This window comes from Podarcis vaucheri (genome assembly GCF_965113315.1).
Source record: "Podarcis vaucheri genome assembly, chromosome: 12".
NCBI classification, from domain to species: domain Eukaryota; kingdom Metazoa; phylum Chordata; class Lepidosauria; order Squamata; family Lacertidae; genus Podarcis; species Podarcis vaucheri.
In genome coordinates, this window is record NC_138750.1 from 37,440,662 (window position 1) to 37,464,785 (window position 24,124).

The window sequence follows — 24,124 nt, forward strand, 5'->3', positions numbered from 1 at the left end:
AAGGATCCCTGCGTAAGACCTGGAAAGCCACTGCTAGTCAGTGTCTTTTCTGACAGTACTCCGGAAGATAAATATTCTGACCTCATATAAAGCATATTTTGTCCCAGATCTGTATATCTAAAGAAGTGTGCATGCACACGAAAGCTTATACCAGAACAAACTTAGTTGGTCTATGTGGTGCTACTAGACAATTATTATTATTATTATTATTTATTTCAACATATAGATTGTCAGTCTAGGAAGGGAGAGGAGGATTTAAAAACGTATCTCATTAAATGACTGGAATCAGACTAAAGCATGGAATTAATCTCAATGTGCCACTGAATATATAGCCATACATTGTTATATTATATTTGGGTTGGCTTGTCTGAAAATATATGGATATTTACAATATCTCTTGTGTATTCTAAAATGCATGTACTTACAATTATCCTCTTATTTCTTAACTTCAAAAATGTTGAAAGACTTAACTTCAGCACACAATTATTCAAATGGGACTTGAGCAGCAAACGTAACAAGCAGCTAAATGTGAATGTGTGTATGGAAGCAGGCCTCCCTATTTATATCTCCAACTAAATGAGCTGTTACTCATTTTTGTTGTCCTGCATTCATTTGAGAACCAGGAAACTAGAGTGCTACAGACTCTTTCTCTCTCTGTTTGTTTGTTTGTTTGTTGTGTGTGTGTGTGTGTGTGTGTGAGAGAGAGAGAGAGAGAGAGAGAGAGAATGCGCGCCCTGGTAATGTTTAACTTTAGCTACTTGATTAGAATTTTCTTATTTATTCTCAAATAAATTTAATGGAATAATATCCTAGCTGAGTTCTTAAAATTCAACTGACAACTATTTGCTGCTTCCTAATTTAAGATATCTAATGCATGCGATGTAGAAAGTATTATAAACTTGTGCTCCCTATATTCAGCATGCCTTGCTCTCTTCATATATGCAGTCAAACCATGAATCGGGATGATCTGGACATGCAAAACTTCAAATTTCTACCGAGCCATGAATTCATAGCAGCTTTTCATAAGACGCTCTGTCCCCCTTCAGACATTTTCTTACTCACTTTGGTTAACTATTGTATAATGTAAGAGTGGATGTGGGTGGCGCTGTGGTCTAAACCACTGTGCCTAGGGCTTGCCGATCGGAAGGTCAGCGGTTCGAATCCCCGTGACAGGGTGAGCTCCCGTTGTTCGGTCCCTGCTCCTGCCAACCTAGCAGCTCGAAAGTATGTCAAAGTGCAAGTAGATAGATAGGTACCGCTCCGGTGGGAAGGTAAACGGCGACATGACTCGGGAAAACTGTCTGCTGACAACTGTCGGCTCCCTCAGCCAGTAAAGAGAGATGAGCACCACAACCCCAGAGTCATTTGCGCTTGGACTTAACTGTCAGGGGTCCTTTACCTTTACCTTTAAGAGTGGCTGCAGAAGAAATGAAACCACAGCAGCCACAATTAAGCACTGCACCTGCACTGAGCTAATCCCAGTTATGGCAGTTTGTGTCTACACTGAACAACAGACATTGCTGATTATCTCAGAAGCAGAACTTCACGTATTAAAAGCATGATTTCAGGGAAACTTTTAAATCTTAACCAAGGTTAGATCATAGTGGAGCTAACTGATTAAGCACAAGACTGGCCTACCTCACAAGGTTGTAAAACTGAAGAAGCCAAAAATGCTAAAGCATCCTGGAGACAATGTGATCCACATTTCTGTTGCACAAATAAGCATTTAGCTCCATTTCTCTTAACCGCCAGATGTTTTGGGCAACAGCTCCCATCGTCCCTGAGCACTGGCCAAGCTGGTAGTGGCTGATGAGACTGTAGCCCAAAACATATGGAGGCTGAGCATAAGGCTGAGCTAGTCATTCAGAATACTTGGATTATTACTGCGCTGAAAGTCTACAACACCTACCAAGGTAATTTTAGTGGGCTAGCAAAGCAGAAGAAATATATGGAGCAGTGGTAGGGAGCCTGTAGCCCTCCAGAGATTGCTGGGCTGACTACAGCTTCCATCATTCCTGACAACTGGCCATATTGGCTGCAGTTTATGGGAGTTGAAGTCCAACAACATGTGAGTGGCCCTTCTCCTTAGATCTGGCAAAATTGGTAATCCTCTCAATTATGCCCACAAGTGGCAAAACTGTATTGTAAATATCTGCCACACTTAAGCATAACTGAACTTGCTGAATTGCTTTTCAGTGTGAGGAGAGAAATGGGCCAATCAGGATTATGCTGGGACGGAACATCCACTTGAAACGCAGCGGCAGTTGGGAATTCTGAGAGGTGAGATAGGAAGGGAATGTTTTCTAACTCATTTGTTTTGCAAACACTGCCGCTTTGTATGACAATTTCATCAATCCTGCTTGACCTCAATTGTTTAATATTTAAATTCACTGCACATTTTTCATGCTGCTGTCTGTTGTTTCTGTTTCCTTTTTCTATAGAAGGCTGGAATGAGCACATACTTTCCAGAATAAATCTTCCATCATGTCTGGGGGGGAAGAAGAGCAGCCTCCCAATATAAATCCAGAGGGAGCAAATGAAGAGGAGCAGCCCCCCAACACAAATCAAGAGGGAGAAAATGAGGGGGAGCAGCCCCCCAATATAAGTCCAGAGGGAGAAAATGAGGGAGAGCAGCCCCCCAATATAAGTCCAGAGGGAGAAAATGAGGGGGAGCAGCCCCCCTATATAAGTCCAGAGGGAGAAAATGAGGGGGAGCAGCCCCCCAATATAAGTCCAGAGGGAGAAAATGTGGAGCAGTCGGCCAATTTAAGTCCAGAGGGAGAAAATGTGGATCAGTCGGTCAATTTAAGTCCAGAGGGAGTATTTGAAATCTCTCCAGTGATTTCTGAAAATGCCATAATGGAATTATTAGAAAATCTTGATGCAACTGAAGATTTACCAAGTCCAGTTGATGGAAATCAGAGTGAATCTAGTCCTGATGACACTACACTTAAAAAACCATCCCCAGAAGCAGATTTGAAACCAGATGCATTACAATCAGGTATAATTTCGTCCACAAGCATTTCCGCTGACAAAAAGCCATGTGTATCCAAGGAGAGTCTCGTGGAACAAATCATGGAAAGCTCTTTAGAAGTTTCTGAAAAGGTTATTTCACGTTCCACAGGGAAACTGCAAATGCTTAAAAAGCTAGAGGGAATTTTGACGCCTGACACAATTAATGCTGAACTTCTTGCTTATCTGTATGCTGAAGGATTAAGTGAAATCCCTTCATCTTTTTTTGAAGGGCGAGCTAGGAGAAATTTATTACAATCTTTTGAGAATGCTACGATACCTGAAATGGGATTAGCAGAGAGGCTGTCTGAAATGATTGATGACGGTACCGTTCAGCTAAATGCTAAAGGGCTGCTTGAAATTCCTTCAGGGCTTTTTGACATTCAAATGTTAAAGTATTTGCATTTAAACAATAATGAAATCAAAACCATACCAAGAGACATAAGATTGTTTACAAACCTGGAAATATTATCCATAGAAAGAAATCAGTTAACATCTTTACCTACTGAAATTTCCCTACTTCAAAGTCTTAGAACTTTAAACCTCAGTCATAACCAAATATCATACCTCCCTGATGGAATTTCGAAACTTTCAAGACTTAAGTGCCTTTTATTAAGATATAACAACATTGAAACGTTTCCTGCTGCTTTGGAAAAACTTGAAAAATTAGAAATTTTGGATCTTAGTGGAAATAAACTAACTCTGCCAGACACAATGACTACCATGAAAGGTTTGCATATGCTGTACTTAAATTCCAATAAAATGTCTATATTCCCAAAGGCTCTCTGTTACCTTCCAAATCTATCTAAACTCAGTATGTCAGATAATCGGATCCAGAGTTTACCAAAAGAAATTAAAGAACTCAAAAATTTGAAAGAACTTTCGCTAAATAACAACAAGCTTATATTTTTGCCTATACAGCTCTTTCAACTGATAAATATAGAAAAACTGAGACTGGATGATAACCAGTTGGAAAGTCTATCTGATAAAGTGGAGAATTTACAAAAGCTTCGGGAACTCAGTCTTGCAAAAAATTTATTCCAAAATATTACAGAAAATATTTGCAGGTGTACTAAACTGGAATATCTGAACCTAAGTGATAATCAGCTGAAAATCTTTCCTCCCAATCTGTACAAATTAAAATGTCTGAGAGAACTCTACATAAGCAGAAATAAACTGATCTCCTTAGATGAACAAATAGCATACTTTAAAGACCTTTCAGTTTTAGAGATATCAGGAAATGCTTTAATGTACATCCCTGTTGAAATAAAAGGCTGTACAGAACTTACTAGAATTGATTTGAGTTGCAACAAGCTGTCCTTGTTTCCAGTTGGACTATGTGCACTAACTGCTCTTAAACACCTAAATATCAGCCAAAATTATATTTCAGAAATAACAACTGAAATTTCATTAATTAAAAACCTGCAGCATTTAAATTTTAGTAAGAACAAACTGCCCTCATTTTACATATACTTGTGCACTCTTACCAAATTAAGCTACTTAGACCTAAGTAACAATCAAATAAGTAGTGTTCCAATAAATGTTCAAAAAATGAGGTCTCTTCGGGTTCTGCTGTTACACCATAACAGATTCGTTTTGTTTCCCAGGGAGTTGTGTGTGCTAAATTGGCTTAAGGTACTTGATCTTTCAGAAAATAAGATACAGGTCATTCCTTCAGATATTAGTCAAATGCAAGAACTAAAAGACTTAAATCTGTCAAACAATCAGTTTGCATCATTTCCAAATGAAATATGTCAGCTTTCATCACTGCAGAAATTAATATTGTGCCAAAAAAGTGGATTGAAGGTAAGATGGCATTTAAAATATAAGTTTGTGTTATACATAACTTTGTACTGTATACCAGTCCTTTGTAACAAAGTTTACACTCATCATGTGTTTTTCAGGCTCATCATAGCCTGCATTCAAGCTGTGCACACTCAACCTACATTTGCCTTTGAGTAAACCCAGGTTTCAGATGTTTTTGTATTGCTTACATACTTGTAAAAACAAAACAAAACATCCTTGACTGGAGGCAGCAAAGCTAAAGCAACAGAACAAATCCATGAAAAGCAATGCCTCTTTCAAGTCATTTTCAGCTCTCATAAAAGCTATTGCTTGTTGTTACCCTATGCAAAAGTAATTCAGGAAAACGTGTTTTGTTTTTTTACATAGCTCCATGTTGGACCAAGGCAGAGTAACAAAGTCCTGAGGAGCTAAGGAAATCAGGGGCCGAGAAAATTAAATCTGTAGCAGGGATTAGCACCAGGGCTACTTCTCTTATTATTCAAACCATATTCCTGAAACCTTTAGTTTATGTTGCTGGTCTGGGTGGCTATTATACAGTTCCATCCTTTGACCAGAACTTAGTTTGCATATCTACCTCAGTGGTTAGAATGAGCAAGTTCAGTTTCACCAAGTTCACTGAATTAGTTTAAAATCGGTGAACTACCCCTGAAAATAGTTCCTGTAATTGCTTCCTTTCAACAAGTTCCAGCTCATCTTCAGGTTCATTATATTACATGTGCATTTTCCTCTTTAGACTTTGCAAGGCTTTAAGATTAAAGACCATAATTGTTGGGGGGAAATAAATTAAACAATTCACATTCCACTGTGTGTACATTGGGGTATTTTCTTAGTCTTCTCAAGTATATTTCATACTTCAGCAGAGCAGATCGTAACATTCTGAATGCTGGGGTTTTTAAAATGGGGATCGTTTTGATGAACTTGAATCAAACTGTGAATCGAACGCGAACTGAACTAGTTCATTTTGTAAAGGGACAAATGAGAACTGGAATTACTTCCTCTTTGGACATGTTGAACTTGAACTAGAACTAGTTTCTTTGTTAAAAAATGAACTTTCCCAGCACTGATCTACCTGACACACTAGACATTCAGTACCCACTGTGGGCTTGAGTCATAGGAACATAGGAAGCTGCCTTATAACAGCTCAGACTCTTGTTCCATCCAGCTCAGTAACATCCACACAAATAGAAAGCATCTATCCAGGGTTTTAGGTAGCAGCCCCTCTCAGCACTATCTGGAAATGCTACGTTGCATATTATTGTGTTTTTCTATTGTAAACTGCTCTCTGATCCTTCAATGAAAGGCGGTATAGAAATTTAATAAAATTAAAAATAAGTGCTAGGAGTGACCTTGGGACCTTTCTGCATGCAAAGATGTGTTCTGCCACTGAGTTTCCCCAATAATGTAAAAAGCCTCTCTTTATAAATGTGTGTTGCTTAGCTCTTTTGTACTTTTTATCCCCAGTTGAAATCATTTTCAGAAGAAATATCAAAGCTGACCAGCCTAAAAGTGCTTGATGTATCTCATAACGAATTACAAGAAATTCCAGAAGGCTTAGGGGAAATAAAAAGTTTGGTTACTTTAATAGCGAATAACAACTGCTTAAAAAAGCTTCCAGTGAATTTTTCAACACTCCATAACTTACAATGCCTGAATCTCAAAGGTAAGGATTTAAATGTTTAATGTCATAAGAAAATTCAGGCATAAAATGCTATAGTCCCAGTTCCAATGTCAGCAGTACCTGCGCAAAAATAAGTTTCCACTCCCAGATCAGGTATAGTGAGTACACAAACGGCTTCCTCAACTGGAACACATGGCATCCAGCTGCATGTGTTATTCCATTCTCTATGTATCAACCTACATGCAGGAGTTGCAGGAGTACAACTGAAGGACTCTAGCATTCTGCTCCTGTTATGGTCTTCCAGGCCAGAGCAGATGAGAACAAAAATGAGAAGGAAAGTTATAAAATTATGATTTTCTTGAAGAGAAAACATGTTATTTTTTTGTGGTAGCTGTGCTTGAAGATTGTGTACATCCAAGATGTTGTCCTCCAGGTGCTTCCTAAAGAGACAACCCTTTTACATAAGTTGCTAATGGTATTATCTATAAAGTGGGACAGTTGCCTGTTTGTGTCCAGAAATGCTCCAGATTAACATAATGCAAACATTATCCATTTATTTTGCCAGAAAATAAAATGCTACATTTGCCTAGCGATCTGCACCTTCTTCTGGAACTGAAGGATATAAATTTTGATGAAAATACTCTGATCAGACCTCCGCTGGAAGTCTGTAAAGCCAAGCAACTGCTCCCCATAACACGCTACTTAGAAAGTGCTGATGAAAGAGATGGTAAGATTAAAATAAGTTTCTCACACCATCACTAGGGATCTTAAATCAGGGATGGGGAACCTGTGGCCCTCCAGATGTTGCTGAACTGCAGCTCCCACCAGCCTCAACCAGCATGGCTCACCTTAAGGTATTCTGATACCCTGAGCAAAATATAGAAAGACAGGTCTGTCCAGGCCTCCTGAGATCCTGGAATTCTTAGACTTCATTGCCCATCCTTGTTCTGTGGCATGTCTATTCTAACAGGGTCCAGATCACCTTCCATTCTATTATCAGAAATGCACAAAACAGCCAGCTTCACTTTGCAGCTCTCAGTAAGTCCCTTCCCAAGGTGGTCCATCAGCTCATCTTGTCCACTGCCTATCCAGGTCACTGTTGCCTGCCCTTTCCTTGCTTCTCCATACCATGAGGTCTCTATCTTTTCTTCACTCCCACATATTCCACAGCAGCAGAAGCATGTGGTGGGTGCATGCAGGGAAGTTAAATGTCAAGCATTAACAAAAAAGATGACCTCATCCAATTTCCCTACGCATCCACCTAAGGTTTTGTCTGTTACAGTTAATAAACCAGGGGCAGGTGTCTGTGGCCCTCCAGCTGTTTTGGAGTACAACTCCCATTAACCTTGAGCATGCTGGTGGGAGTGTGGGGCTAATAGTTGGAATCCAGCAACCTCTAGAATGTTACAGGTTTCCCACCTTTACAAACTGCTAGCTATCTCTACACATTTCCAGGTATGTTAAAAAACCAGCATTTTGGCTCTATCCTCCCTGCCCATCAAAGTATATAATTAACACTGCCACCAGTTGTTAAAAGAGTAAAGTTCCTTGGATTCGTGCATAAAATCATATGAAACTGCTGTTCTGTAAAGTTTATTATCTGCTTATTCTAGAAAAAATCTTGGAGAAAGTTCTGAAGACCATTGCTAGCAATATCGCGTTTGAACATTTTGAATTTTTTTGTCAAAAACTCCAGCTTAACAGTATTGTAATCAAAACAATAGAAACTGACAGGTTAGTGATACGTAAAATTTATTTATTTTCCCTTGGAACAGGTTCTGCTAATTTCATCCATCTGGTTTTTATGTTTTATGTTTTATAGATTCACTGATACGCCTCCCTGTTTAAGGGAGCAATCCTAACCCCCAATTCATGCTCCTGGAAGGTGTTCGGTTTGGGTGGAAGCCTGTACCCACTAATGGTGCAGATTGCTTGGGAGTTAAGCATGCTGCTGCCCCCCTCTGGTTTTTTTTGGGTGAGGGCAGAACACGGCCACACAAGAATTTTCTGGATCCTAATCTGGCCCACTGACAAGCGAGGGGTCCAGTTTGGTCCCCTCTGCTGCAGCCATCTTGAGTTGGCACAGCACACCCTCTGAAAACTCTTGACTGCCCACCTGCCACCCTGACCTGCAGGAACCAGCAGGGATGTGGATGTCACCATCATCCCCAGGGCCACGTGACCCAAAGTTAGGATTGCTGTGTAAAGGAGTTTAAGCATCTTCTCTGAATATTTTTTTCTATTAGGACTCTTTTGTTGGAAGAAAAAGTTACTCAGGCATTGAACCACTGGAAAACTGCAAATCAAAACCTGTCTCCGGCAGCCATGACAGACCAGTTGATCAGAATACTAACTATGGCTGGCCTGTATTACCTGACCAACAAAGTGAAATCTTTAAAACTCTGTTCAAGACTGGTAAAGTTCTAAAGAGCAAATAATATTGGTATTTTCAGTTCTGTTGCTTGGGCACATAAAATAAGCTGAATAAAACTACCTTGTCAGGAGTCAGTAATTTACTGTGTTCAATGAATTGCTATTGCTGCTTTCAGTTAACTCTGATTCCAACCAGGCTTTTAAAATTAATTTTCCTCTCATGTTTTTTATTACTTACACACACACACACGAAACAACACAAACAACAAATAATGGGTATCGGTCACCAAGTAGAAAGCAAAATCCATTCATGACATGTATACAGCAGGAAATAATAGCAGCATGTTACGTTAAATAACCAGGCTAAAAAGATGTAGGAGTTACAGGGAGTCTAGGTTGCTCTGGGTGAAAGTTAATAAACAAACATCAACTGATCAGTACTGAAAGCATAACAGCGTTGTGCAAGTTTGTCAAAGTAATGTTGTTTGTGAAACGCAAGTGTGGCGTTTGCCTCCTAGATGGGTCATAAGGTTAAAATGGGTGTGATGTGATTGGCTAGTGAGAATACAAGGGGGGAGTAAAAGTTAGAGTGGGAGGTTTTGAAGCTCAGCTGAGGTTTGGGAGTTGGGAATTGAAGAAGGAAGAGGGAGGATTAGGTGTGGGTTGGTAGAGTTGTATTGTGAGAGAGTGAGAGGAATTGTTAGGTTGAGTCAGATACATAGGTGGAATAATCAGTTTGGAGTTGTTAGGAACTAAGATTAAGAAACTGACAAGAGAAAAATAAACTGAAACCATACGCTTGTTCCTGCATTTAAAAATAAACTTGATTATTTGTTAATGTTAACAACTGTCTGGACTCCGTGTGTCCCCCGTGAGAGGCGGGGTGGTGGCAGCAAAGAAAGCAATCACAGTGGTGGCACAGGGCCAACAGACCGTCAAACGTCCGGGGGCCCTGTGTGTTCGTCACAGCAAGCTCTATAAGTACATGAAGATCTTTAAAATTACTGGGCAAGGTTATTTCTTTGCACCACAGGCTGTATCAGAAGAACATCTTTGCCACTGTGCCTTTGAACTGTTCCCATTATTTTCTCCCACACATCCTAAGTCATGTCACACTCTTTACTCTTGACTCTTGACTGGCTCTTTACTGCATAGAGTTTGACTCTTGCGTCTAGGAGCTCTATAGACCTTGATGCGAAAAGCTTTTTATTTTCCTGTATGCTGTGGCACTGTGCATGATAACAGAACAACAACACGGTGGTCTGGAGAAGAAGGAAAACCACAGCCTGGTCTGCTTCTGTCTGCTTAACAGAGACTGGATATATAAAGAAAGAATCAATAGAAGCTTCTCACAGCATAGAGACGAAAGGTTTATCAGGACTGCAGATGAAATAAGCTCCTCCGCGTGTGCCCTTTTGGCTACTAAGCATGGCTCCGTCTCCTTTTCTCCACAGGTGGAGCACCCCGACCTCTTATCATGGGGTTGAGATTATTATGGGAGATAGTTTGGGAAAACGCCCGCCTCACCCTACCTCAGGGCGCCTCAGCGTCCGCCTCCTCCAACCGCTGCGCCGCCGCCGCGGTCACCCTGTGGCGGCGCGCTCGCCGATTGGCTTCCGCGCCGCGTTCGTCAGATGGGCAGAGATCGGCCCAGCTCCCGCCGGCGGAGGATAGGCCACGCCCCTTCGCCCGGCTTCTCTCGGCGTCCGAGTCCCCGTCGGTCCTGGTCCTGCGTGCCTCAGAGCCGGGAGGATGATGGCGGCGCCGAGCTTGCTGGAAGCGGGCTACTCCCTGCTGGAGAAGGCGGCGGCTGGCAGCCCGCTCTCCCTCTTGCTGGCCGCCTCCGCTTTCGCCCTCGGCTTGGGATATTTGCTGCAGCTCGGCTCCCGGCAGAAGATGCCCAGCGCCGGCCAGGTGGGTCGCGGCGGGGGCGGCATTGGGTGGGCAGAACTTGGACCCGTGCCGGTATTTGGGGGTCGCACCAAACCTGGGCAGCGGAAGGGGAAGCGGCGGGTCCTTGCAGCAGGTGCATCCAAGCACAGGCAGCCGCCGCCTTGGAATGGGCAGCCAAAGGAGGAACAAGGGCACTCTGTGCGTGTGCAGAAATCCCCCTTCCTCAAACGCCTTTGTTTTGTTTCCAGAGAAGAAATCTGGAGTAAAGAAATCAGAGTAAAGAGCCCGGGTGCTTGGCATTTCTTTAATTTCTATAGATGCGTGTAGGTGAAAAGGTGGAGATTCATAGGGGCGGTGCTGTTTCCTGATTCCCATCCAAAGCGGAGCATTGAATATCTGTCATCCTTTTTTTTAGAGCCAGCCTTGCTGGTTAGCTCAGTTGGTTAGATCACGGTGCTGAAAACAGTTTAGTGAGAGCTGCTTTTTGCTAAACTATATAACAAAAGGCTTTCTTCTTCTTCTTCTTCAGAATTACCCACCTTACATTTCGTCGAACGTCCCCTTTTTGGGACATGCGATTGCATTTGGGAAGAATCCTATCGAATTCTTGGAAAACGCCTATGAAAAAGTGAGTCTATAATCATTTTGCGGTATAAGTGTTAGGGTTCCAAAGTAACACAACTATTCAGAATCCTTGAGCTCAAATATTCAGCTGAATGAAATTCCAAGACTGAAGTCTCATAGGCTAGCCATGCATCCCATGCAAATATGAGAACCTTGATGCTACTTTTAAAAAATGAAAAGCTGTTTTAGAAGATTTTAGAATGCAAAAGTGCGGTTTGAGTTCTTTCTCTGTATCAGCTCCTAAATCCTCCTCCAAGTGGCTTCACCTCATCTTGTGTGGGGTTTCTGTGGTTCATCGTGGATGTTCGAGATCTGAGTTCTTCTCATGATTGGTTATGCATTTGAGTATATTAGCCTATTGAGACTAATATTTGGTGCAGAGTGATAATAATGGTCTGCCCAAAATCTTAACTAAAATAACAGTAAGTTATCGGTAAATCAATATTCACATTAGTAGTAAGTGAGTGAACAGGGATGTGGTTAACAACAACACTCTTTTCAAAACCAAAGCTACTATAGGGTAATATCCAACTAAGTCATGTTTGGGGTATTGATAGAAGGAATCTAAGTACTGGTTTCATTGGGTTTACTCTATGAATAACCTTGGGTATTAAATGAAATGAACAGATGCAAATAATCTACATGTGGTTAGTATAACTTTTTCTATGGGAAAAAGAGTGGTGTAGAATTATAATTGGGTGGGCCTGGTGAATCTCTGGTCATTGTCTACTTTGTCTGGCCATTCCCCATCTGTCTACTTGAACAAGTTTAAACATTATGTGCAATTCAAGTCTAAGTATGTTTACCTGGAAGTATTTACATACATACATACATATATATATTCTGCCTTCCAAGAAGCTCAAAGCACTGTGTAATCCTACTCTGATTTTATCCTCCCAACTACCTTGTAAAACAGTTACCGTATATTGTGCCATAGGTTGCAGCCAGACACAGTAGATGTCTAGGTAGATGCATTTTTGTTTTCGTTTTTGCTTCTTGTATACAGCTATTTATGTTTTTTAAAGCAGTTACTATACATTTTATGGATTTCAGTGAAAATTCTCACTATCTTTGCTGCATGATAATAAAGTCACATTCTTGTACGCTTCTGTTCCCTGCCCCTTCATTTCCTACCTTCTCGATTTGTTTCCACAGTACGGTCCTGTATTTAGCTTCACAATGGTGGGGAAGACGTTTACATATCTCCTGGGTAGTGATGCTGCTGCTCTGCTGTTCAACAGTAAAAATGAAGACTTGAATGCAGAAGATGTGTATTCACGGCTAACCACACCTGTCTTTGGCAAGGGAGTAGCTTATGATGTACCCAACCCAGTATGTGTTATTTCCATTTCAGTTTATTTACAGTGGTACCTCTGGTTGCGAACGGGATCCGTTCCGGAGGCCCGTTCGCAACATGAAAAGAACGCAACCTGCAGCGGTGCATCTTCGCACACACAGGTTGCAATTTGCTGCTTCTATGCATGCACGTGACACCATTTTGCGCGTTTGTGCATGCGCAAGCGGTGAAACCCGGAAGTAACCCTTTCCTGTACTTCCGGGTCGCCACGGGATGTAACCTGAAAGGATGTAACATGAAGTGCACGTAACATGAGGTATGACTGTACTTTCATGATGCATATAGAACACAACAAGTTGTTGCAATAACAAAACAACAGAGTTAGCTTCAATTACTCATAAGTATTGCTGCCATATTCAGTATTGCTGCCATAATTCAATACAATTAGCCAAACTAATGACAGAAGATGAAATAGTAGATAGTACAATTTTATGGCTGAATACCCACTCCAGAACTGCTGATACACTCTTTCAGGGTGCATTGTATTACTTTATAGTTTAACTCAAGCATAGCAAACTCGACCCTCCAGATGTTTTGGGACTACAACTCCCATCATCCCTAGCTAACAGGACCAGTGGTCAGGGATGATGGGAATTGTAGCCCCCAAAATATATGGCGGGCTGAGTTTGCCTATGCCTGGTTTAACTTATGGTTCACTTCAGAAAGAAGTTATTAGCCTGAAGGCATTTTATATAAAAAAAGGTTTGGATCAAGACGGGTTTTTTGTGCACATGTAAATGCTTCACAGTTTGTCTTATTATGTCCTAAAAAATTGCCATCTTTGCAATGAGTTCTATAATGTATTATAGCCACAAGCCAGCCAAAGTGAAACTGATTCTGATGTGGGAAGAAAGTGGAACATATGTGCCTTACTTTTTCCTACTAAAATTAGTGGCAAACAAGTCCTTACCTTTTTGCTAGTTCATGCCTAAAACATACAAGTTGAATATTTTGTAAATACAGCATTCTTTGCTTTTTAAAGGTATTTCTGGAACAGAAGAAGATGCTTAAAACTGGGCTGAACATAAGCCAGTTTAAAAGTCATATACCAATAATTGAAAAAGAAACTATGGAATATTTTAAAACTTGGGGGGAAAGTGGAGAAAAAAGTAAGTGTATAGTTTGAAATATTGTGCTTCTGTTTGAACTGGATCATTCTGGAACAAGCGTTGGTGTATCAGGTTGCAATCAATTATTTGTAACTTCTTAGGTGTATAGAATCCTATATCAACAACTTCAGGGCAAATAAAATACTCAGTTGCTATCTTATGGGCAACAAATAATGAAATAAAAATGGCAGGAAAAATAACACTATGTGCTCAGTTCCAGACCTATTTTTGCATAAGGCTTTGGTGCTGGTATTGAAAAGGAGTTTGGAAGGTTTGCCTCCTGCTTTTCCCTATGCACGTTGCTTGAGTAAAAATTCTAGTGAATGGCTACTCATTGGCTCCATCGTGATGGATAACTGTTTTGTTTTTTCCCTCCTTGTTATAATGACCTGAGATGATTGTTTGAAGGGTAGACTTGCATTTTTTATTGAAATTTGAAAAAGAATACAAAGATTAATATCAAATATCTTTTTATCAAGGCCAAAAACCGATCTAAATAAAACACAGAGAAGAAAGAAAGAAAGAAAAAAGGGAGTACTTTCACAACCTATTCTAGGGTTGATGGGAGCCTTGTGTGATGTTTTCATCCAATTTGAGCTATTTCATCCCTATGTAGGACTGAAAATAAACATGCAACCAGTTCTGTTCAAACAACCTGATGGCACATTTCATTAAAGCATGTGGTCAGGAATGGATTTAGTTCATGGGTCTGAAGTTTCTAGGTTGTAGGCTCTCAAGTTAGATGGGATTTTATAACCCTGTGGGATGGATAACTCTAAATCTGGCTTCAGCACATTTCGTCTGGCCCATTCCTTACAATATATTTTTAAAAAAGAAATCTTCAGTAAATTCTGTCACACAACCTCTCCCACAGACAAAGGTAAGATACTCACAAGGGAGCAGGATTACAAGGTACTTTTAGGGCTGCCTTTACTTTTACTTTATTTTATTTTCCATGTAAAAAACCATTTGCAGCATCTAGAAACAGTAGCTTCTGCCACACATGGCAAAAATGGACTGTGTTCATTTATTTTTGAGGTTCATTTTGATGGTAAATGTGAATTCTTCCTCTGATTTACTGAATTCCCATTAATGTACTTTCCCCCTCTATGCACAGACTTGTTTACAGCACTTTCAGAACTAATAATTTTGACAGCAAGTCACTGTTTACATGGGAAGGAGATAAGAAGCATTCTTGACGAGAAGGTAGCACAGCTCTATGCCGATTTGGATGGGGGATTTTCTCATGCAGCTTGGCTTTTGCCAGGCTGGCTGCCTTTGCCCAGCTTCAGGTACTGAGAAACTTGATGAACAGGGAATTTAGTTAATCAGATATGCATTCTATAGATTTTATCCTACCCTCCATGAGGAATTATGGGCTTTCTATGCAGTTGCCTTTCCTTTGTTACACCATCACAGCAACCCTGTCAATTAAATTGGTCTTAGTGATGTTGTACTTCAGGGTGGAGCAGGGATTAACATTAATTATGTTGTGCTGTAACCTGAGATACTTAACTTCACTAATGTTTCAGTTCAATTCCAGTTTACACTACTATACTTCTTGATGTTTTGTTTATTTACTGAGTGCTGCTAAAACAGAACACTTAGTATTTAGCTTAAATATCAATTTGGTTTCACAGCATTTATTTTCGAATCTATAGCCACAACATTCTACGTATGAGTCAGTCCTGCTTAAGGACCTCTTTGCTCTTTATGTGGTGTGGGAGCTGCTTCAGTGCAGCCCCTTGCCAGCCCATGGAGGACCGCCAAATTCCACTGTTTTCTATGCCAGTATTGCCCTGGTTTTCAAAAGGGGAAATACCAGCATGAGAAGGGAGCAATCTCCCTTTGAACCAAAACAAAGCCTCCATTACTGTTGGTGCTAGACTATGAAGTACAGATTAGAATGTGGATTGTTTCTCAGCATGCCAGTGTTTGTCAGATACAGTGGTACCTCGGGTTACATACGCTTCGGGTTACATACGCTTCAGGTTACAGACTCTGGTAACCCAGAAATAGTGCTTCAGGTTAAGAACTTTGCTTCAGGATAAGAACAGAAATCGTGCTCTGACGGCGCAGCGGCAGCAGGAGGCCCCTTTAGCTAAAGTGGTGATTCAGGTTAAGAAAAGTTTCAGGTTAAGAACGGACCTCCGGAACGAATTACGTACGTAACCCGAGGTACCACGCGTATTGAAAGAAAGTCCCACCTTTCAGGTAGTAGTATCACCTTAGCCCAGGGGTCAGCAAACTTTTTCAGCAGGGGGCTGTCCCACTGTCCCTCAGACCTTGTGGGGGGCCGGACTATATTTTGGAAAAAAAATGAACAAATTCCTATGCCCCACTAATAACCCAGAGATGCATTTTAAATAAAAGCACACATTCTACTCATGTAAAAAGACGCTGATTCCCGGACCGTCCACAGGCCGGATTTAGAAGGCGATTGGGCTGGATCCGGCCCCTGGGCCTTAGTTTGCCTACCCATGCATTAGCCTCTCAGTAAGTACACTTTTGTATAGAATTGTAGGGTCAATCTAGTCTTTTTACGTTTGTGTAAATTGATACAGCCTTTTAAGGAGCAATGCAGGGAACATGCATGCGTGTTGAAATTGGAAACTGATATGTAGAATTCAAACCCTGTAGATTAAATTTTTTCCCCCTTGTAAACACGCTGTGACTTGGATTGTTTTAATTTCAGGCGCAGAGATAGAGCCCACAATAAGATAAAGTCCATTTTTTACGAAATAATTCAGAAACGACGGAAGTCTTTGGCAAGAGAGGACGATATGCTTCAAACACTGCTGGATGTTACCTACAAGTACGTGATGTAGCAAAAATGTTGCTGTTAGTTCCAGGAAGGTCTTTTCAGCTCTGAGTTTCCAACAACTTTTTATTCAGGAAGATAAAATAGCAGCAGAGCAACAAGTAGCCTGACTTATGCGAAGCAGAGCAGGCTTTTTTGCAGTGCCAGCCCTGCCCCTCACTGCAAATGCAGTGGAAGGACACAGTATGAATATTTCTGTATAAATTGTAGAATATTTCTAATAAATTGTCCTAGCAATCCTGAAACGATTCTATGTATTTTGCTTGAATTAATTTGAATTTGTTTTAGCAGAAATGGAAAACAGCAGCCACCCAGAGGATTGTGTCCATGAAATCTGTTTTTTGACTTCCTTGTTCAAGTGGCACATATGACCTGTGTTGTCTGTTTTTAAAATCTAGAGATGGCCGTTACCTATCAGATGATGAAATTGCTGGGATGCTTATTGGGCTGCTGTTGGCCGGTCAGCACACATCTTCGACTACAAGCACTTGGCTTGGCTTCTTTTTGGCTAGAGATAAATCAATCCAGGAGCGATGTTATGGGGAGCAAAAAGCAGTGTGTGGGGAAGACTTGCCTTCATTAAGCTATGACCAGGTTTGTAAGTTCTGTAATTCCTTTTAATCATTTCTGTGTGAATGCATGCAAGTTCCTTAAATGTTTAGGTGGAATTAGTTGAGAGAACAGGTTTTCAGAGGGCTTTTTAGTTCTTGGTTTTTAATTATGAGTGAAGTTAAATCTCCTAAATTGGGGGGGGGGGCAAATTGGTGGGCTTTCCTATTTGGCGAAGCCATGTCCACCTTCCCTGCATGTAATATATGATGCCAGGTGTGGGGCAGGTAAAGGTGAGTCTTGGCTGAAAGGGCGCTTGCAGGCAAGACTGATTGGCAATGTCTGCAAAGCCATTTACAAAAGTGCTATTTTCCACAGTGCTTTGAATGGAGTTTCCGAACATCTGACAATCAGCTGCTTCTCAGATCTTTAGGAACCTCCTTGAAAGCCTTGTATAAAGTAGCAGGCAGAAGAGCTCACTTGCCATCGGTCAGAATAAGAATGAGTGAAGATAATTATCTGGCCCGCTGGGCTAGAGAGATTCCTACCCTTGCCCTAGCTCAGTCAGTAAAAGCATGTGACTCTTAATCTTAGGGTCATGGGTTCAAGTTCTACTTCGGGCAAGAAGATTCCTGCATTGCAGGGGATTGGATGGGAAGGTCCCTTCCAACAATTCTATGATTCTAGGTGTAATGAGAGTTAGTTTGGACCAGAGTTAAGATTGAGCAGTGTTATGGATGCTAATGTAAAATTACACGCCAACACGTAGTTTCTTTTTCTCCAATTACATAGAGGAAAATGTGTTTTAAATTGCTTTAGTTCTGCTGGAAGATAATGATCTGCTGTTTAGCTTCATGCTAAATTATGTTTCTTTCACTAAAGGACGTTATCCGTATAGATATGCACAAAACCGACAAGGTTTGTTTTTACTCATTTGTAGCTCAAAGATATGACTTTCCTGGAACTTTGCTTGAAAGAAACATTAAGACTTCGACCTCCTATAATGACTATGATGAGGATGGCTAAAACTCCCCAAGTAAGAATCTTTGTTTGTTTCAGCGATATGTTAAAGCAGAAATAAGACTTGATGAGGCGGTAAGTGGAATGTGTGGTGGGGCAGAGCCACCTTCCTGTCATTGCTGCTTCTCTGGGCAGCAGAGAAGAGGAGCCAGCGATACTCCTGCTGGTGAACTGTGACTCTGACCTCACCCCTTCTAACTAGGTAGCAGTGATGTCAAGGTGCCACTACTGACCAGAAGGGTACGCTCCAAAAGCAATATGAAGTTGCAAACATTACTTTTATTGACAAATAACAGTACGAAAGGTGGAATAGTTCTAACCTCTTGATTTCTCCCCTTCTAAATGATGCAATCAGTTAAAGTAACTGGGCAGACACAGTTATGTATGAGGTTGTTGTAGTACCTAAAACTTAATACATGGGCAAAGTAGTCCTTGGAGGCGGGGTTGAAGAAGAAGGGAGTTTATGGCAGATGAGTTAATGCTTACTTCCAAAGCCCTGCTGTGTTTACACTGGCCAGGGTGGAAGGTGGGGGTGGGAATAATCTCTCTCCCAAAGAGAATAGACTACATCAGCTTGAGGGCAGGAGTAGGGCTGTGGCTGGTTTGAAGGCTTCTAAGGAAAAGAGGAACTAAGAGTTTCCACAACATGCCCCCTTTCCATTCGATACTATCCTTGGAGCGCTAACAGCAGAGGAGTGGTGATGGTGGAGCTTTTAACTCCCACAAGAAGGACTCTAGTGCTGGACCTCCCTTTCTGACTGCAGAGAAGAAACCCTGTGCTATCCTATAGACTCTCTGCTGCTCTTCCAGGTGTTCAGGACTGCTGCTTGCCTTAAATTATTTCCAGCAGTTGGCCAATTACTGATGTGCTAAGCAATATCTTAAGGACATTTCAGCATCTTTGTCAACTACCCTGGTATAAAGTAACAGCTCTGCATTTAGGCCCCAACATACTTGTGTTGGTTTTTGGTTAAGTAATAAAAAATACTAGGTATATAAAAAGAGAATTCCCTGGATGCCAAGATTCAGGTTCGGGATAAGTACTCTTTGGTGAAAGAACCCCAGCAGAGATTTAAGACCACAAAACACGCAGCAAAGTGCTGTTGGATCTTTAAAATATTAAATTCTAAGTTGCTTCCAGAGTTCCTCACTTCACTTAACACAGAAAAAGACTAGACGTTTGGTAAATAAAAAATGGTTTACTAATAAACTCTTCAATAGACAGATTCATCTGCTTTTCCATACAGTCGTCAGAATAGGGGGTAGTAAAACTTAGGTTCTAAAGTAGTGTTTCTAAATTATTTGGTATAGACACACCAAGGCGGCTGGCTTAAGCCATGTGGTCTGAGCTTGGAGCATCTAGCTTAGACTCCCTTATTGGTAGAGTTCACATGCTGGAATGGAAAGAACAAAGGCTTGATCCCTTCCTCCCAAGGTGAGAGGGGGAGTGACCTAGCTAAACTAAACAGGACAGCTTAAGCTATGGTCTTAACCCCAATGCATTAATTAGACTTAAGCATATTGGTTATAGGAGGCTGGATGTCCCACAACTTGAGCAAACATAGAGAATTGCCTTAGCTGGGATAGTGATAATACATTTCTCTTGATGATATGAGTGGTACATGAATAGTATTAGTAAATCAACTATCCAAACTTTCGATGGGTTGGATTTGAATGTACATTTGATAAGTGTTTTCTTGCTTTTTTTAGACAGTTGCTGGGTATACAATTCCACCTGGTCATCAAGTTTGTGTATCTCCCACTGTCAATCAGAGACTTAAGGATTGTTGGACAGAAAATGTAGATTTCAAACCAGAGCGTTATCTCCAAGATAACCCCGCAGCTAAAGAGAAGTTTGCGTATGTGCCGTTTGGTGCTGGTAAGTTGGTTGTAGTAGATGTTCTCTAAATAAGGGATACAGTCATTGCCACCTTCAGTCATTTAAAAACAAACAAGCAAAAGACTTTAATTAAAAAAAATAATTTGCGGCATGGACACCTCTGTCGGTCCTCATGTTTTGAAAAGTAGAGTATCAGTGTCTCTAGCTAATCTCTTGAAAATGCAGGCACTTGGCTAATAAACAGTAACTGAGGATCCAACAGGTTAAAGGCCTATCCCACAGCAACCCGTTTTTGTTCCCATGAAGCAGACCTTGTTACCCCCGCATGGGTGGGTTTTGTTCGCAGGCATCCAGTTTTGTGGCATCCTGTGGCCCTTCAGCTCCCCCCCCCCGAATTTAGGATTGCTCCCTTATACAGATCTAATTTCTTGGTGGTACAAGAATGTTTGCAAACGTAAAATAAAGACCCTTTTAATTTTCTTTTAGGTCGTCATCGTTGTATTGGAGAGAACTTTGCTTATATTCAAATTAAGACAATTTGGTCAACGCTTCTGCGCTTGTATGAATTTGATTTGGTGGACGGTTATTTCCCTACCATAAATTATACAACTATGATCCATACAGCCACTAACCCTATCATTAGATACAAAAGGAGATCAAACAGCACAACATAGCTTCTTGCAGCTGAACTGCAGGGACATTTCTGTACAAGTTATGTGAAGACAGTTAAAAGAAGTGGCTGTTCCTAGCCTATAGTATTGTGAAGAAGTGTGGAAAGTTTGTGCTATTGGGAGTACTAAGTGGGGGGTTGGGAATGTTTGCTTTTTATGTTTCTATCATTTCTTACCCTGTACTTCTGATTCTGTAATGTGAATGTGTTCTAATATATGTGCCTTTTAAAAGAAAACTATTAATCTTTGGTAGGTTTAGAAATACAAACCACAGGTTTTTTAAATGTAAATGGATTAATGAGAATGTATTTTGGTTTCTTTAAAATGTTGGGATAAAAAAATAAGATCCTGCTTCATTGACTCCAGTAGTTTCACTCTAAACTTGTAAAAAAACCTCGTCTAGTGGAATGCTGATTAAGCCAAAGATGACTAATCATGAGAGCTGTAGATCATAGATGTTATTATTTTCCAGAGGTGACTTTCTGCCTGTGGCAAAGATCCACTTGCAAAGCACTGGATGCAACCCTTTGTTTTTAAATTGGGCAATGCCAAAATGACACCTTTAATGTAATTTACAGTTAGGCAATCGGGTTGAGATTAATATTTTAGATCTTTATCATATGTTACTAGCGCAGAACATTTTTACTTACACGGTGTCTTATCTATAAAATGTTGGTGTGCAAGCAGTTTTGGAAGAAAGCAGAAGGCTCTCATGGGTGTAGTGCCCTCAGTATGGACTGGGAGCAGAATAGAGGAATAACCAGGTGACTTGTTCACACCTGAGAATCAGACATTCTCCCCCTTCCCCATTTCTCACAAATACACAAGCAACTCCCCATATTCTATTTGTGCATGATTGTGCACACACAAGCTGGGCGGGCAGCTTATGTGTAGGGAAGACGCTTCCCCTCCGACTCACGAGGAGACCACTGGGGCAGGTCTCCTGAGCAAGGACGACTCTCCAGGGTGTTTTCCATTTTGCACATTTTCATGTATGCATGTGGGGGCCCGGAACATAACCCCCGTGTAAATGGGGAACCACCTGTAACAATAAAAATGTTGTAGCGCCTTAAAAACAGTCTTATTGTAGCTAGTCAGAAGAATGGTTTTTTTCCAGCAGACATAAAGTTTCAAAATAAATTTTGAACACAAGTCACATTTAAAAGGATGAAATCATCTTTATTTCAGTACTTTGACAAAATACCCATAAAATTCAAAACTTCTACCTTTACAAAAATAGGTCTCTACGGGTGATATTTTTTCTCTGCAGTGCCAGTAGCAAATAGGATAAAATCATGAAAAGTCCTTCACTTATAGCCTCATCAGAAACTGTTGTGCACACTTGGGAGCTACACACTCGGCAATCTCAAGACATAAACATTTCAACCTCTCAAACTGCCTGATAAATACACTTTAAATAATTTAATTGTTTAAATTAGCATTCCACAAATATACATGAAATTTAATGATCGGTTTCAAATGTCCACAAAAAGTGCCTATATACATAAGTTCCAGTCTTGGTGAAGATGCCAGCATGGTGAACTGCATACAATCATTGAGCTGTGTTCATGTTGGTCCCACAATATACACATACGAAAAGCACAGCAGCAGCAGCAGCAGAGTTGCAAAAGGCATTTCATCTGATATCACTACCAGCGGTGAAAAAGGTCACAAGGATTATCTTCTGATACCAGAATGCAGTTGAGTGTGTGAAGCAGGTGCTGTGGGCCAAAATGAAACACATTAGTGGGTGGTGGTGGTGCGGCTTTGACAATAACAGACTTCCTGAAATTAACACAATGATCGATGTGAACAGCAGTTCTTTACAGAAATACACACTGGAACGCAATAATTTCAAAAGAGCAACGTTTACCTGACTGTACACTGCCAAGCCGCCTCTGCAGAGCCTCCAGGCGGTTGATATAATCTGTTAAAGCCCTGTCAGGATCATAATTCTGCAGCTGAGAACATGCGAGGGAGACTGGGCTTAAATCGGTGTGGATGCCCTGGTACCTTAGAATGGAGAGAGAAGCAACAAAAGAGGTCAGTTGCTGTAAAGTGCTTTCAGGTTGTAGAATGCGACAAATACTGCAAAATAAGCAAAACTCTGTTCATGATTACTGAATCATATGAAGATATGATACAGAAGACATGTTACAGAAACTACGCCAAACAAGTGCAGCGGGTATGTCAATATACAATCCTCAGGCATTTATGCTGATCCTTCTGTAAAAGCCGTAATAACTTCCCTGCTGGCTGTGAAGCACAAGGCACTCTGACGATGCTATGTAAACTAATGAGAGTACAAGAGGGCAGCTCCCTCCCCAAGGAGCTTCCAATCTAAAATTTGACACGGAGTATTAGGTTGATCAGATCAAAGGTCCAACTAGCCAGCCATCCCATTTCCAACTGTAGCCAATGACATGCCACCGGGAAGTCCATAAGCAGGACGCAAAGGTCAACGCTGCCTTCCCACACCCAGCATCTGGTACTGAAAATGTGCACAGCCTTTTATGGGGTGTGTAGATTCCATTTATGAATTTGTCTGTTCCCTTTTAAAAGCTATGGAAGTCACTGGCCCTTGCCACAGTAGTATGTGGTAGGTAAATCCATTCATTGATTATGTGGTGCAAGGGAGCATATGTTCAATTGCCCCGATTCTACTACCAATACATTTTGTTGGTTGAAACCCCCCACCCAGTTCTAGTGTTTGAGAAGGGGACATGCATTTTCGGCATTTTTTCTCCTTGTAAGCCAGTATTCATGCCTAAGGAATGGCTTCCTTGGTCAAGTCAGGGTCCAGCACTCCGTTTCCAGCAAAGTTCACAAAACATGGCATAAAGATGACAGCCTCTCTTAGCTTGTTTTGTCCCCAGTACCTCTGAAAATAGAAACTACATGCTAATTTGCTTCAGCAGCCCATCACAGACATGCAAGTAAAGAACAAACACTGATACTTACCTATGCTGATAGCTTAGAGGAGATCTAAGTGATTCCAGCTCTGATCTAGATCTGTAAGATGAATGCCTATGTTCTCCAAAGAGCTCCAGACCACCAGGGAAGGAATCAGGTCGCAGGTCATTACCTATGTAAACAAACAAATTAACTTTCTGCTAAAGAGAAGCAGCAAATTAAAGACTCCCATTTCTGCACACCAGCAGCATTTAATGAACTTGTTTCTTGTAGCTTATGGGTGAAAAACACTGAAACGGGTGGCCTTGTTTACAAATCATGCTGTCACCATTCAAGCCTATGCTGCAGCCATGAGGGCTTAGAAGTATCACCTTAAACCCGCAAAGTTTTGTTTAATTTACAACCCAGAAGCTGAGCTTTTCCAAAGAGGTCAAAGTATAATTTCTGGGCTTTGCTTGCTGGTTCTGAGCATTCAAATATAGTGTTCAAAACTCTCTTCTTAAATCAACACTGGACTC

General features: G+C 41.0%; 3 protein-coding genes across 15 annotated transcripts in view; 2 read left to right on the forward strand and 1 right to left on the reverse strand.

Moving 5' to 3' along the window:
• Positions 1-2,484: 2,484 nt before the first annotated feature.
• Positions 2,485-8,948, forward strand: LRRD1 (leucine rich repeats and death domain containing 1; the record flags this gene model as incomplete). 2 transcript variants are annotated; one of them, XM_082194131.1, is made up of 5 exons in its annotated part: positions 2,485-4,818; positions 6,280-6,478; positions 7,002-7,163; positions 8,050-8,170; positions 8,683-8,948. In XM_082194131.1, 5 exons carry the CDS (start codon positions 2,485-2,487, stop codon positions 8,861-8,863), a joined length of 2,997 nt encoding a protein of 998 aa, XP_082050257.1. In that variant the 3' UTR covers positions 8,864-8,948. The 2 variants fall into 2 exon arrangements, with proteins under 2 accessions (XP_082050257.1, XP_082050256.1); XM_082194130.1 differs by lacking the exons at positions 8,050-8,170; positions 8,683-8,948 and adding an exon at positions 7,437-7,795.
• A 1,526-nt stretch (positions 8,949-10,474) lies between these two features.
• Positions 10,475-21,045, forward strand: CYP51A1 (cytochrome P450 family 51 subfamily A member 1). Its single transcript, XM_082194148.1, has 10 exons — positions 10,475-10,723; positions 11,232-11,330; positions 12,482-12,658; positions 13,666-13,792; positions 14,910-15,084; positions 16,488-16,607; positions 17,012-17,207; positions 18,103-18,198; positions 19,893-20,061; positions 20,509-21,045. The coding sequence occupies exons 1-10, from the start codon at positions 10,562-10,564 to the stop codon at positions 20,694-20,696; spliced, it is 1,509 nt and encodes a 502-aa protein (XP_082050274.1). The 5' UTR covers positions 10,475-10,561; the 3' UTR covers positions 20,697-21,045.
• Positions 21,046-21,851: 806 nt separating this feature from the next.
• Positions 21,852-24,124, reverse strand: part of AKAP9 (A-kinase anchoring protein 9) — a 105,608-nt gene continuing 103,335 nt past the window's right edge. For all 12 annotated transcript variants that reach the window (XM_082194096.1, XM_082194095.1, XM_082194093.1 and 9 more), the window contains 3 exons: positions 23,655-23,778; positions 22,567-22,706; positions 21,852-22,414 (listed from right to left, as the gene is read on the reverse strand). In XM_082194096.1, coding sequence (XP_082050222.1) covers positions 22,371-22,414; positions 22,567-22,706; positions 23,655-23,778 — 308 coding nt within the window. In that variant the 3' untranslated portion in view covers positions 21,852-22,370. The remainder of the gene's footprint in view (positions 22,415-22,566; positions 22,707-23,654; positions 23,779-24,124) is intronic.